This window comes from Eutrema salsugineum, unplaced genomic scaffold (assembly GCF_000478725.1).
Source record: "Eutrema salsugineum unplaced genomic scaffold, Eutsalg1_0 scaffold_9, whole genome shotgun sequence".
Taxonomy (NCBI): Eukaryota; Viridiplantae; Streptophyta; class Magnoliopsida; order Brassicales; family Brassicaceae; genus Eutrema; species Eutrema salsugineum.
Window position 1 is genome coordinate 4,743,679 of NW_006256342.1, and position 14,456 is coordinate 4,758,134.

The following is a 14,456-nucleotide window of genomic DNA, read 5'->3' on the forward strand; positions in this document are numbered from 1 at the left end:
GTGTCGTAACATCTAATGAAATGAGAAGAAGTGTATCTGTAGATCGAACTATCCTATTCCTACGTTTTCTTTTGAATATATCTGATGTTTTTCTTAAAAATAAATATTAATTGGAGAGTTTGTGGGAGATTTGGATTTGAGTTCTTGTAATTCTCTCACTCGCCACTTCACACATTTAACGGTAAAAATAAAAAGGGTCGAGAAAGATTTAAACTGTATTCAGACGTATCTTCAGTTTGGTGTTTTGATTCGATCTGAAATCTCACACCGGTTTCCGTAAGTGTTAGCATAATGCCTCCAACGATCTCACGTTAAATTATAAACGTTATAAACAGACAAAACTCATTTTTGGATAAAATAACATGCTATGTGTTTAAATCACAAACAAACTATTGCCATTATAATTTTAACATGTTAAGGCTCATTTTTTTCCAAAGCGATCTAAAACTTGAAATTATTTGATAGATGGATTGTAAAAATCTGAAAACATTTTGATTCAATAAAAGACTCATAAACAAAAATTAAAAACTGGTAAAAGCCATGTTTATCATACGACTTGAAAGAGCCAGTCTCTCTTCAAAATCCATTAACCTTAAAATTAGATAAAGAATTGGTGAATATAAAAATAAATATTGAACAAATTATGCACAACCATCGAGTAGGATAGTATTAAGCTTAACAAAGATACAAAACCCTAATTTTTTCAAAGATAGGTTGAATATGGCAGTCCTCTACTTCTTATCGAGTGTTATAGTTGGAAAGGAGAAGACCGGAGCAGAAACACCGTCCGTGGAGAGTTTCTTTTTGAGAGCTGTTAACGATTTGGAGTTGTGCAAGACATTTCCCTGGAGAATATTATCTTTTTATGACGATTTATGCCACATCAATGAGATAGGACCGAAATTCAATGGCGTCGTCGACAAACAACAGTGGTGCTTTCCCTCTTTCCTTATTCCTCTAGAGGTAATTGATTCATATTTTAAATCAAACTTTCATTATTACTTTACTAAATTTTAGTTTTAATATATATTCAAATTGTTCATGTCTTTCTCTTCTCTTATTGTGTAGTTTCTTGCGTTTGAGACAATTCCGACTTTGAAGAAGGCGTTTCTCACAATTCCTAAGCAAGAAAAAAATGTATTTATAGTCGAACGATTCAATAAAACCATCGAGTAGGATAGTATTAAGCTACAATACCCTAATTTTTTCAACGTATAACCAACATTATTTTTTCACACTATATTCAAACAATTGAAAATATTGATCAAACCAAGCATTCTATGGATGATAAGTGTCACTTTTTTCAATCACTATTGACAAATATACCTGCACCAACATCTCAATGTTGCTTAAAGGTCTCGTCCATCACCAGTATCTCAGAGATTGGGTTTTCAAAAAAACAAATCTCATATGATTCATTTTGCATCTCTGTGTTGACTTTACATTTCTAATACAAAAAAAGAAGTAAATATTCATATGTCAAGTGCACAAAATGATAAGAAACAATTAGGATAATTGTTTTGTGCCATACATACCTCTTGCTATGAATTCGTTTTTATTTCAAACTATCTCAATCTTTCCTGATGCGAATTTACCAAGTCAGAGCACTCAATATAAATTTTCTCAATCTGATAGAGGAAGGAATGACAGTGAAGTAACTAAACTGGATTTTAGAAAACAAAACAAAAAGAAGCATTCGAATAACTAAATGACAATTATGTTGAATTTCCTAAAAGTGTTCGTTTAATCCGTTAGTCATATTAAAAGTTGAGGTGAGATTATTTTCTAAAATTGAAGATGAAAAATGTAATCGGATTCAAATATAAGTTTGTTTGCGCAAATAAAGGATTAGGAATCTTCTTAGGAAAAAGAAAGTTAGAATTGAAGTGCAGTAAACCACTTCTTACGTGGGAGGGTGGGAAAAATATCAAATCGAACCAAACTAAACCAACTAAATTTAAACCGACCCAAATCAATTTTGGTTGAATTTTCTCAACCCAAACGGTTCAATTCGGTTTGAATTTATTCGATGAACCAATGTGCTATTTTATTAATTAATTAGTGACATTAATTAACTAATTCAATTATATAGCCATCATTATGGATTTTTTCCAACTACTTATTTTAATTAAGTTGTGTAGTTTGGTTTTACTGAATGGATTTCTTAGCTAGAATGGGACAACTTTCATTTCATATTTCTTATTTTTATAAGTTCTATTTTTTTTCACCCGAAGTAGAACCAAACTAATTTACAACTAAATCGAACCAAACTAAATCGAAACTGAACACAATCCAAATCAAACTTATTTTTGATTGAGTTTAGCTAGAGTTTTATTAAATTCAAATTAACCGAACCAAACCCAAACCGAAACCCAAAATTAAACCGAAATGCCCACTGTGGGACTGGGCCTCGCTAGCATAAACTAAAACTATCGGGGTCAAATTTGTTATTTTCTAAGTGTAAGGTAACTTAACTATATAGTAGGTAATATCGGACCATTTCTGAAAATATTCATATTCTCTTACTTTCCTCTTCTCCTGCGAGAGTTTTTGGTGCGCAAGACGGCGACGAACGAAGAAAGAAACAGCGAAGATGACTTCTCATAGTTCTTTACTTTTTCTGGTCATCCTCATCATCTACGCTGCTTCAATTTCATCTTCTTCTCTCGCCAGAGCACATGAACAGTTCGTTCTTTCAAGTCTCTTATTGGATTCTCGCTTATTGATCCGACTCATTTTGATTCTGCGATCCAGAATTTTTTTATAAAACTGCGTTTATGAATCTCTACAGAGTCAACGGAGATGAAGAGACGAGAAGCGTTGGGCGTAGATTCCTTCTAGGTTTCAAAGAAACTCCAAAAGGAAGTAACATTACCTTCGAGTGCTCTCCTTCAGGTCCTTGCGTTTCCTGCAATTCTTCCGAGAAGGTTCTCTACTTTTTTTTTCCCCCAAATTTTCTCTCTAAAATTCAATCGAATTCGCATAAATCTGCTCTTTGTTGTTGTTGTTTGGATCTGTATGATTCGGTCTATATGCTTATATCGTCATTACGCAATTAGGAAATTTTTCGTGATCTAGAGTTTCAGAACTAGCTGTATCAATGATCGATATTCTCTACCACTGTATTTCCTGGGGTTCTTGCTTAACTTGAAGAAATGAAAATTTTTGGTCAAGAAAGAAATGAATTCGATGCTGAGTATCTAGTTACATTGAGTAAGAAGCTGTAGAATGGATTATTTGGAAAGGCTCTCTGGATTTGGAGTAGGAATCTCGTTTTATCTTTTTTTTTAAAAACGATATTTTTAGAAGAATCTGAAGAACATATAGTGAAGCCTCGTTGTTTCAGTTTTTCTGGTCTTGACGTAGGATTCTTGTGTTTTCCATTTTAGAGAAAAGAGAAGTATCGTTGCAGTGAAACAGGTTATCGCATTCCTTTCAAATGTAAAGAGGTGAAGGGAAAAGCTTCACTCAAGAAAAATGGAGAAGAAACACAAAATGGTCAATCTAATGTCGATGACGAAGAAGAAGAAGTCGTTGCATCAACGAAACCCAGGAATCTGCTGGATGATTCACCAGCATCGAAAGTAAAGTCTCAGTCGTACAAGACTTACAGAATCTGTGTCCCATCTGCAGATGAGGAGAAAGTATCAGTCCTTGGTTTCGAGGTACAGAAGAAAAAAAACATGTCATTTCCTCACCTGGTTTTGCTTCTCTAAACAAGCTGTTTCTTGATTGAAAACAAAAGACATTGTTGAATATGGGGCTAACATAATATCATTTGAACAAAAATTTGACAGGCGTTTATGCTAGGAATGTTACTCATTAGCGGATCCGCCATATACTTGAGAAAGAAACAGACAATACCGATGGTTGGAGTATCCAATGGAAGATCACAAAGCAATTCGCGGTTTTAAGAAAACACCGTTTTCGGTATGTAAAGCTTACATCTGCTCACCCAAGAAAACAGATCCAACATTTGTCATTGTCTATTGAAACAGACAGAGACATGCTTGAAAGTAGAGAACAACACTTCGGGACTTGATATAATTGGGACTACTTTGTTTCATATATGACAAACTGTTTATGATCCATTGCTCTATATATATAGAACTCCATTGAAAATATGTCTTCCCTTACCGTTAGAAGTCTACGATTAGTTATGATTGCTTTGTCTTAACCTCGGTGATGAGCATTTTGTTTTCCTATTTGCTAGGAAGACGTTAGTGAAGAGATCAGTTAAAGTAACTAATAATATATGAGCTTATAATTTTATATCATCATTTAGAATTGGAGAGTAAGTGGAGTCGAACAAACAAGCTCGAGTCAAACAGGATTGGCATAAACTATTAGCACTATGACGTAAACTACGGTTTGTGAAGTTGAGGACATGTTCAATAATAACATTTGCTTTGTCGACGCCGTATTCGTTCAAACACTAATAATCTATCTATCTACGAAAAATTCGAAACCCCAAATTAATAATGTTTGTTTATGTCGAACTAATGTTAAAAACTCTTTTTTTTTTCTCACAAATTTGCGAAAAACAAAAAGAAGTTTAATATGCTTATAATCAGAGGTGAAATAGTAAGTTTTTACCGTCAAGGATCAGGATCGATCTGAGTGAAAGTATATGTAAACAAATTCAGAATAGTGATCGACTTCAGTTCAACCTCATTTCAAATGCAGGAACTCAATTCTTTCTCTGCCTCGCTGAAATTTTGATTTCATTTCATGGATAATTTGAATAAAAAAACAATGTTGGAATCCTATTGACAGAACCGGTCACTACATTACATATTAAGTGTAGAAATTGCGTTTACTATATGGTATATTGGTATGTGATAATATATTATATATATATGTGAATATCTAAGTGTCATTTTTTGTAACCTTAGTAAAGATTCATGAAAAGCATACTAGATGACTTGAGGATGGTGGTTTAAAAGCCACAATAACGGGCTTAATAGAAAAGTTGAATGTTGTGTTGTGAAAGTGCCATTTTTTTTGTAATCCTAGCAAGGATTCATGAAAAGTCATACCAGAGTACTTGAGTATGGTGGTTTAAAAGCCAGACTTAATAGAAAAAGTTGAAAGCTATGCTGAGGACTTGGACCAGATAGTTTGCAAGAGTTCGTAACATCTTTTCATTCATTAGAAGAGGTATGCAAGGCACAAAGCAATTATTCTTTTTTGTAAATCATATTTTCCACATTATTAGACTTACTTCTTTTTCTTCTAATGCAAAGATTGTGCAAAAAAGTAAGAGATGACACTACACATCGAGAAAGTTTTCACCGTGAGTTTTCAAATACCTATCATTCCAAATTTTAACTTGTTTTCATCATTGTTTGGTGATTGGGATAGCTAATTAAGCTATTGACATTTGTACAGATCTTTACCATCAAGAGAGAATAATTTCCTCTTCTCATGATGTCATGATGCATGATGTATCTCTATGATCATATGACAACTAATTATGAGCCACACAACCAACATAAAGAATCATTGATTTGGTTTTATGAAGTCTTAAAGGTTATCCTAATCTACCAGTTGAAGAGTTTCCATTAGCCACACAACCAACATCTGACATATCAATCATTGAATGCTTGCATTATGATCGATATGTATGTTAAAAACCACTTGCAGTTTTTTTTATTCTAAAACCTTATCAAAAATTCCTTTCAAATTTTACTCTCTAATCAATCTCAAAACCTTCATAATTGGGATTACAAGTGAAACAGCTGAGATAACTACACCACTGTGAGATGTTCCACTGTATGATGAAATTAAGACTCTAACTAGTTCAACTGAAATAACTACACAACTGTGAGATGTTCTACTGTATCATCAAGTTAAAACTTCAACTAGTTTAGAGCATGTTCAACAGCGTCTTTAAGCAGGCCTCTTAGGTACTTTTGTAAAACAAATAAATTAAAAAAATTATTAAATGCTAAAGACATTTCTTAAATAGAAAACGTAAGATACGTTTTTATGTTTTTTATGGGCCAGGTGTCAGTATTTGATTGAAGAGATTAATTGAAAAGAATTTTTATTTTATTTCTCTCTCCTTTCTTCTTCTTCTTCTTCTCCTTTCTCCTGCTTCTTCGACCAAAAGGTCTTTCCATTGCACCTCTAAAAATTTCAGATTTTCAAATTAGGTCTCTACTAATAAAATAATCTATTTTAATAATAAAAATAAGAATAAGAGATCCATGAGAATCTCTCTATTAAACATGCTGTTAGCTTTGAAGTTAAATATGGGACCTCTGAAATTACATTGGTTGACTGGACAATCAATCTGAAAGAGACGACTAGGATCTGCCATGTAGTATATAACATAGTTTTTTGCTTTACTTGTTTTTTTTTTCAATTTTAGTTGTTTCTTATTTTGTAAAAAAGAAACTTATTCTTTTGAATTCAAAAATAAATAAATAAATAAATAAATAATAATAACTGATTAATTGGGGAATGAAAAATAGGAATAAGGTTATTCTTTTGTGTATGGACGAATTAACCGTCTCTCTCTGGCGATGAGAATGGTGATTCTGATTTCTCATCTTTAACTTCTTATTCTTCTTTTCCAAAATGATTATTACTGGATATGCTTTATTCTTCTTCATTACAGTTTCTATCTGATGGTGATCTGCGCAATTTTTAGAGCGATTATCCAATTGCTCTTCCAATCTCAACCGTTTCTTTTCCAGGGAGCGGTTTTTCCCAAATCTGACACTGGTCTGGAGTGTAGTGATTCCATCCCTGCGTTCTTCATCTCCGTAGCCGGACTTTCATCACGCTGCGATGAAACCATCGGATATAACAGTTTCAGTTATGTCCTATATATTGGAATCATGGGATCGATTTGTGATCTACACTCTAATTTAAAAATCCAATATCTTCTTCAATTTTACTACTGCTTCTTCAATTTTCTTCGAAGAACGTGTTGGTGCATTGGTCGGAGGATATGGGATCCGGGAAAATGGAAACTACCAAGGAAGGAACAACATGTAGGAGTTGAAGATGTAACATCTTTGTTGTATGGCGATATTCGTACAATCGTTGAAAATTGGCAATCTCAAATTCTATTTCTTTTGAAAGAATCAGTACATTGGATTCTGAATAAAAGAATATCTTTAGATCTAATTTGGGAGTTGGTCAATGTAATACAACATGAGGAGATTGTGTTTAAATTGGTTATGTTGACAACCAAAAATGAAGTTCGCATCAGTTCGACTGCAAGAACGAGAACAAATTCGACAGGCATCGTCATTGTTATTTCGTTTATTTTATTGTTTTGTAAACATATGTATTTTTTATTTTTGTACTTTCTGTGTAATCTGGAATTTTATATATAAATGAAAATAGATGTTAAAATAAAATAAAAACTGATTAATTGGGGTTTTTGAGTTTAGACAAAGCCCAATAACTTTGTCAGTTGAGAAAAGCCCAATAAATTTGGCGGTTTTTATGGGATATAAAAATAAAGGAAATTATGTGTTGGGGACACTTAATTTTACTTCTGGGATGGAGAGAAAGAAAGTTACGTTCGTATTGTATCCAATATTGTTTCATCGATCGAACCCAATATTTTCTGCAGAATTGGTTTTTTTTCGCTTCATAAATTAGGCATAAAACTAATGTGTTTCCCGTGTTCGAAATTAGGGTTCGCTTTTTTTTTGATGGAACTGAATCTATTCCTCTAGAATTGATTTTTTAGGGTTCCGTGAAAATAGCCATGGAAGAAGCCAGTAACAGCTTAAGTGTTACGGTAATCTTTAGATTTGTTTTTGTATATTGTAGTTTGTCTCATTCGATTTCTACATATTAAATCGTATTTTTCTTTTTAAAGGGACTCGATGTTGATCTACCTCTGCCCATGTCTTTTAGCGGTTACGACGTCGGTTACCCTAAGCCTGATGTACCTATTGAGTATAAGTATGTTCCACCTCTATTTAGTCCTCTAGAATTGAATTGAATCTAACCCTTTAGAATTGATTTTTTAAGGTTCGGTGAAATGGCCTTGTCTTTTAGCGATTACGATAAGAATGTTCCAGGGGATAAGTATGTTCCACCTCTATACGATCCATGCAAACCTCTATTTAGTCCCACTATGACAGGCGGAATCTCCGGTGGTGGCTGACTTTTTCCTGGTGAAGACTGGGAGCAACAAGCTCGGGTAAAATTTTGTGCATTCCATTTTATTTTATTTATTTGTTTAAAGGGTTTTGACTCACTCTCTCGTAATCAGAATCCTTGGATGAATGTGGAACAGCTCTTTGGTAGAATTGGACTTCATTGCTACAATCTGAAAAAGGTCTTTAAAAAGTTTAGTTTCTTTTCTTTTTTACTTTTATTATATGTTTTGCCTCGTCTATTATAGTATTTTGGATTTGTATATTTCCGTGATTTTTAAAGTCAGCCTTGTTTAATTCTTTGCCTTGTTGATTCTTTTGTAGGGGACAAACTTTCTATTTTTGGGTGTACATCGGCACAGATATATCCAAACATTGTTTTTGCGCCAGGTAGAATTTGAGGCAGAGGATCCAATACGGAGTTGCACCCACAGGTTTGATATGCATGGTTATTATGCGGGTAAGTATGAAGATACCTTCACTTTAGGTACAAGCTGCTCAATGGTTCCCCCAGCTCCAGGTATATGTAAATGAATAATGCACCTTTTGTTATCCATTTGACTGACAATTTTTTTCTTGTTTCTTAAAACCGTTGTTTAAAATGTGTCAAATCTTTATTGGTCATGTCTACTTGTGGGTATAACTCAGAGGAAGAAGGTGATGTGGATGATTCCTTGAAAGGTGATATGGATGATTCCTTCAAAGGTGATTTGCCCGATCGGTTGCCTCAGGACTGGCTAACGGCCAGTACTAATAAGCTGCAATACTACGAGGTGAGCCCTCCCTTTTTAGTTCAAAGCTTTCTCTCTTGGTTGAAAAAGAATGTTGTTGACATCATTCGCAGATGGAAGAATCGGAAATGGAAGAAGATGACAAAGAAATGCTTCGACTATACGCGCATCTCGCGTTGAACTCCGAGTGTCATGGTTACGGGGTGAGGAGAAAGACTTGTGTAGATTCAGACACACAAGAGGGGAACTTCTTGTGTAGATATTAATGAATGATATATATCTCTTAGTGTTTGTTGTTGTTGCAGTTTCCAAAGCCAATTGAGCTGGGAAAGGTAATTGTGCAAACCAGACAAGTTGTCGAGTCAGAGAAGAAGATGGTACTCAAGGCTGGGAATGCAATATTCTACATCAGCTTCAAAAACCGCTCGGGGAATGTCTTAAATGGTATCATAAGGAAAACAAAGTGTGCTGGTTTCATCTTTGACGCCAAGTGTGTTTCCCGTTTTATGTGAGATGGAATCCCCATTAGTTGTGTATCAAGTATCGTATCGACCGAAACTTAGTGTTGGTGACTTCTTTGCTTTATGTTTTGCCTGCTGAGAGATCATGACTGCTCTAGTTGACGTATGAAATAACTTACAATAGTAATTACTGTAATTAATAATAATAGTTGGTTCCAGTTTGACATGCGAAATAATTATAGTAATTGAACTCGATTACATCAGTTAACACACAAACATGAGCTTTTTCAGTTTATTACCACTGTTTTTAATCAATAATGCACCTCCTTTTAAGAATTATGTTCTTCTTTTATGCCAGTGATTTGGTTTTATGGTAGGCTGAATAAGCTAAGATCATACTCGACCAGAATTGGAGTGATCTTTACTCGTTGATTGAACGATTCCCTAGGAAAGCCATACCAGTTTTTTTTTTCTTTTCCATCAGGTTTTGATTTTCTTTCTTTTGTTTGAATTTTTGTTAATTTCGCTCAATGTTTTGATACACTTGACTGACACGTCTGAAATCATTGTTTACTAGAGTACTCGCAGATATCTAGTATATAAAGCTAGAGATAAATTTAGCAGCATACATCATGAATACGCATGAGAATGTAAAACATTATTATTTATTGCGGAAGAGCTTCTCGCTGAGAACCCATATACTGGTTTTCGTCCTCCTGTATGTAACATAAATCTATTTGTAAAGTTTTTTGGCTATTGTAGTCTTGCAGGTACTATTAGCTTTGGAATTTTTGGTAAGTTGTGTGATATTGTGGCTGAAAATTTTCAGATTACTTGTTTGGAATTTTACCAACTCTTCTGTCAAATCCGCATAAACAACTTGAAGACTTTATCTCCCATAAAAATGTCGGAAGCTTACATTTACAAGAGTTTTGTCCTCACACATGTTCATCAATTACTTATTATCTACCCGAATCTAAAAGTAAATCAGCAAAACACCGACGACCACATTCTCAAGCTTTTTGAGATACGTGGTAATTATTTTTTTTCACCTTACTCGAGAATACTTATATGTCCCTATCATCATTCGGCTACCCCTTTCATATCCTCAAAGCCGCCCTTATTTCTTGGTTTATTGCCCCAATGACGGCAGTTTTGGTTATTGTCCTTACAATGTTTGTTTGATGAATATGGTAACTTATTAATCAAAGTACAACAAATTAAAAAAAAAATTGAGTACCTTTTTTGTGCAATTTTGTCATTGTTGATTCGTGGGCTTTCTACGAATCCAATCTCATAAGGCTCATTTCGCATCTCCACGTTGACTTCACCTGTCAACCACCAATCTTCTGCATCAATTTAGGCCTACCTTTATTTGAAAATGCGGTTTTTACTATCTTAGTTGTATAGTGGTCATTCTTTTCTTTTTTAAGTTGTTGGAAATTTGTACCGAGTTGCTTAGGAAGGTGAGTAAGCGTAGGAAAATTTTCTTCCATCTGTTAAAATCAAAAACAAAATTGTCATACTGCCATTGACATCTAATGAATCTGGTTTTGTGGCAGATGCAATTGGCAAAGATATTACTACAAAATGATCAGATGCATCATTACAAGGCCATTAGCGATTTAATAGAAAAAGAAACAAGCTTTTTTCCATGAAGTTTGTGTTTCTTTTTTAATTTTTTTTTCTTTGTTTGATTTTGTCTTAATTTGAAGATAGAAAAATAACTTTTTACATCTGAAACACTTGGCCAATATTTGGGGATTCAGCAGTACACATGAGGACTGATAGAAATTTTTTATCAACATACATCAAACACTACAAGATATTAATCATCACACGTCATTAAAAATAATGACGTTTTATTAACCGACGTGAAAGAAAAAAAAAGGGAAAATTGCATAAAAACCTTCAAAGTGGCAGCGACTGATACTTTAAACCTCAAGGTCAGAATATAAAAATCTCTTCTGGGGAGTTACTTACAGCTACAATGTGGAAGAATATAATGAGAAGATGGCGATGGTGGAGGCATACGACGAATCCTAAATCGATTTTGATTTTGGGGGTTTTGGTCTTTTTTGTTTTTTTTTGTTTTTTTTATATCTGTATTTGTATTTTTAATTAGTTAATCTCTATATTATTAAAGTACAAGTCACTGCACCAATTACATGGTGACATGTGGTAAAATTTTAAAAATATTAAAATAATATATAAAACAAAAGCTGTAAAAATAGATCAGTTAAAAAAAAAAAAAACTAAAAATTCCTAAATTTTCTGAATCCAAGCCACAATCTCTGAAATAGTTCCAACTTCCTCTATCCTATACTAACAATTCGTCATGTTGAACTACAATTATCTTTTGATAATTTAAACTATTTCAATTTCTGTCTCTATTTTCTTCTTCACCACCGATTCATCTTCTGTTTTTTATATATATTCATTTTTTTCTTTTTTTTTTGTTTTTGATCTCGGATTCTGGTTTTCATTTTAATAGATACGCTTTCATTGTTGTCTCGAAGTTTGGGAAGATAGATGGCGACATGTGAAGGTTTCTCTCTCTTTTGTCTTCTCAAGCCTGTAGCTTCCATGTAACCTCAATGATTCACAATTTTTCTTCCTTTATCTATGTAGATGGCATCACTTGCTAAATACTTCGGGCAAGGACATCAAGTGCACAAGTAAAATGTAACCGATACATTATGAGGAAGGAACGCTTTGCCAACTATCCCACAGCCATATTGCAGTAAGTTTTGACTTCACTCTCTAACCCATTTACATACGAGAAAAGTGAGTGCCTAATCTCTGAAACAATTATAAAGTAAAATCTCAATTGCTCAATTGTTCATACTAGAAGAGCGAGTGCCTAACCACAGCCATATTGCTCAATTGTTCCCATCTCCCACTTTCTAATATTCTATACGGTAATATTGTATTTAATGTAATTTTAATGAAAAAATTGACCCATGCGTAACATGGTGATAATACTAGTTAATTGAATAAATCAGATATTAATTTTTTAAATTAATTTAATTACGTTTTCGAATACTTAAAACAGAGAAATTAGAATTCTCGACGGAGTTGAAGTTCCCGTTAACGGAGTGAATTATTTCGTTTAAAAATTTGGCGGCGCATACTCAGAAACTAAATTGAAGGTTTTATATGCTAAAGTTACAAGGTTGAAGGTTCAAAGTACTAGTCCAAAACCTTTGTGGTTGAAAGTGTCTGTTGCTGCCTTCGAAGATTTTTTATGCGATTTTCCCGAAAAGAGGAAGGAGTTTGGCGTCATTTATTAAACCGACGGTAACTTATAAACTAATATCGGTTTATCAATGTATATTAATTTATTAATTCCTCCTGTAACGATATTGATTTTCTCTTCCAAATCAAAATCGGAGAACTCAATTCGATCATCTGGTTTCTCGTTACTTTGTGTCTTCGATTGCCTTGAATTTGTTCCTCTCTTGATTGGATTTTTGTTCTATCGGTGGAAATCAGATCTCAGCTCGGTTCGATGTTATCTTTTTCTATCTTCAAAGCTTTCTCTTCTTCAGTACTCGAGATTGTTTAGGTTTTGTACCGTAGAAATTTCTTAAATTTGTTGTGTTGATGACTAAACTGCTCGATATCTAAGAATGATTTTAAATTTCGTTTAAGGATGATGATGAATTCGCGAAGAAGTTTGAGGTAAGGTTCTCAGTGGTGAATCTTCAATTTCAGAAAGCATAACTTGAGTTTAAGGTGATCATTGAGTATACTTTTGATTCAGTTGTTTGTGTTTCCTGCTTTTTAATCTAAGATGTGGTTTTATCTCGTTTGATTTGATTACAGAGTTGGATGGAGATGCAGAGGAAGAGCATATTAAGGTGGGACACAGACGATTAACGAAATTCTATAATCCAGGAGGTAGTTTTATGGATATATAGAGGATGCATATATAGTATATTAGTATTTCATGATTTCTGTGAAATTAGCGCCTTTGTGGTTGTCAACAACTCCTTTGTGAACGGCGTTTCTGGATTAGGGATTTCATAGTAACATATAAGAACTGGCAAAGTATTTGTAGGTGACGCTTCTGTTTATTAGTAAGGAGTCACTTTGTTTATGATCACAAAGTTGTAACTCTGCTTTGGTTTCTGCTTATTAGATTAATTGTGGGTGTCCTGTAGTTTATGTGGATAGATGACACATGTAAGGAGAGAAGGCAGAAGCAAGATTCATCAAGATTCAGGCTGTATACGAACTGCTCATGGACTCAGACAAAAGAAGACCATATGATATGGATACCCATGAAGGTATATATAAGATTCACATCTTAGAACTTCTTAATTGAAGTAGTAATTGTGGTTCTTAGTGTTTCATCTTTGTTTATTCGATTGATGGAGGTTATCTCATAGATTATGAATTTATGAGTTTGAAGTTTAATCCAATGATAATAAGTTTGTTATGTCGTCTTTGGTTTTTTTTTAGTGGTCTGAGAATGGTTTTCTTGCTTCAGAACTCAGAACTCAGTGAACGGACCGAAAGATAATCTTCATATCGTGACTACTGCTCTTTAAATTCATACTGGATCAAACAACCAATTCCAGGTAATTATACAATTTATTTGTGCTAAAAAATTAGTTTCTATTGGTAACACAAAATACCCTTTTATAGGTGACCACCATAGATGGGAATGTGATCAATGGAACACAAAATTTAGCAAAATGATGCAGAAGAGTCAATTTCCAATTTCCACAAACAGACAGAATGATGCAGAAGTAGAAGCTGGCAAGAATGTTACGACACAATAGTAGATTTAATGATTTTTTTTTTGGTTTTGTTTGAGTTTTGAAATCACGATTTAGAATCTTAGATCTTACGTTTTGTGTTTTATCTGTATAGTTGATTGTTAAACTATAATTTTATTAATTTTTTTTGTCAAGTTTGATTGATTACTTTTTGTTATGAGTTTATTGTTATTTTTCACTTTTAATCGAGTTATAATTTAATATAATTTAATGAAAAAGTAGAATGAATGATTGTGGGTATACTTGCGTCAAAAATATTATGTTTTTAAGTCATGAAAAAACTGACATTAAAATATAAATTAAGTGACGCTAATGTTTGACGTTAAATATAGCGTCGATTTTTCAAGT

General features: G+C 33.4%; 2 protein-coding genes and 1 long non-coding RNA gene across 4 annotated transcripts; all 3 read left to right on the forward strand.

The window, feature by feature from the left end:
- Positions 1–2,510: 2,510 nt before the first annotated feature.
- On the forward strand, positions 2,511–4,122 carry LOC18008144. The gene is made up of 4 exons (XM_006390874.2): positions 2,511–2,685; positions 2,792–2,927; positions 3,390–3,665; positions 3,798–4,122. The coding sequence occupies exons 1-4, from the start codon at positions 2,594–2,596 to the stop codon at positions 3,912–3,914; spliced, it is 621 nt and encodes a 206-aa protein (XP_006390936.1). The 5' UTR covers positions 2,511–2,593; the 3' UTR covers positions 3,915–4,122.
- A 4,630-nt stretch (positions 4,123–8,752) lies between these two features.
- LOC18009367 (UPF0725 protein At4g29550) lies at positions 8,753–9,372 on the forward strand. The gene is made up of 3 exons (XM_024150374.1): positions 8,753–8,902; positions 8,974–9,063; positions 9,166–9,372. The coding sequence occupies exons 1-3, from the start codon at positions 8,753–8,755 to the stop codon at positions 9,370–9,372; spliced, it is 447 nt and encodes a 148-aa protein (XP_024006142.1).
- Positions 9,373–12,656: 3,284 nt separating this feature from the next.
- Positions 12,657–14,248, forward strand: LOC18008148. Of its 2 annotated transcripts, XR_002897676.1 has the most exons (6): positions 12,662–12,889; positions 12,976–13,059; positions 13,150–13,224; positions 13,488–13,613; positions 13,817–13,907; positions 13,975–14,248. It is a non-coding gene; the product is annotated as an uncharacterized LOC18008148 (long non-coding RNA). The 2 variants fall into 2 exon arrangements; XR_002897673.1 differs by having other exon boundaries at positions 12,657–13,059.
- Positions 14,249–14,456: the final 208 nt, after the last annotated feature.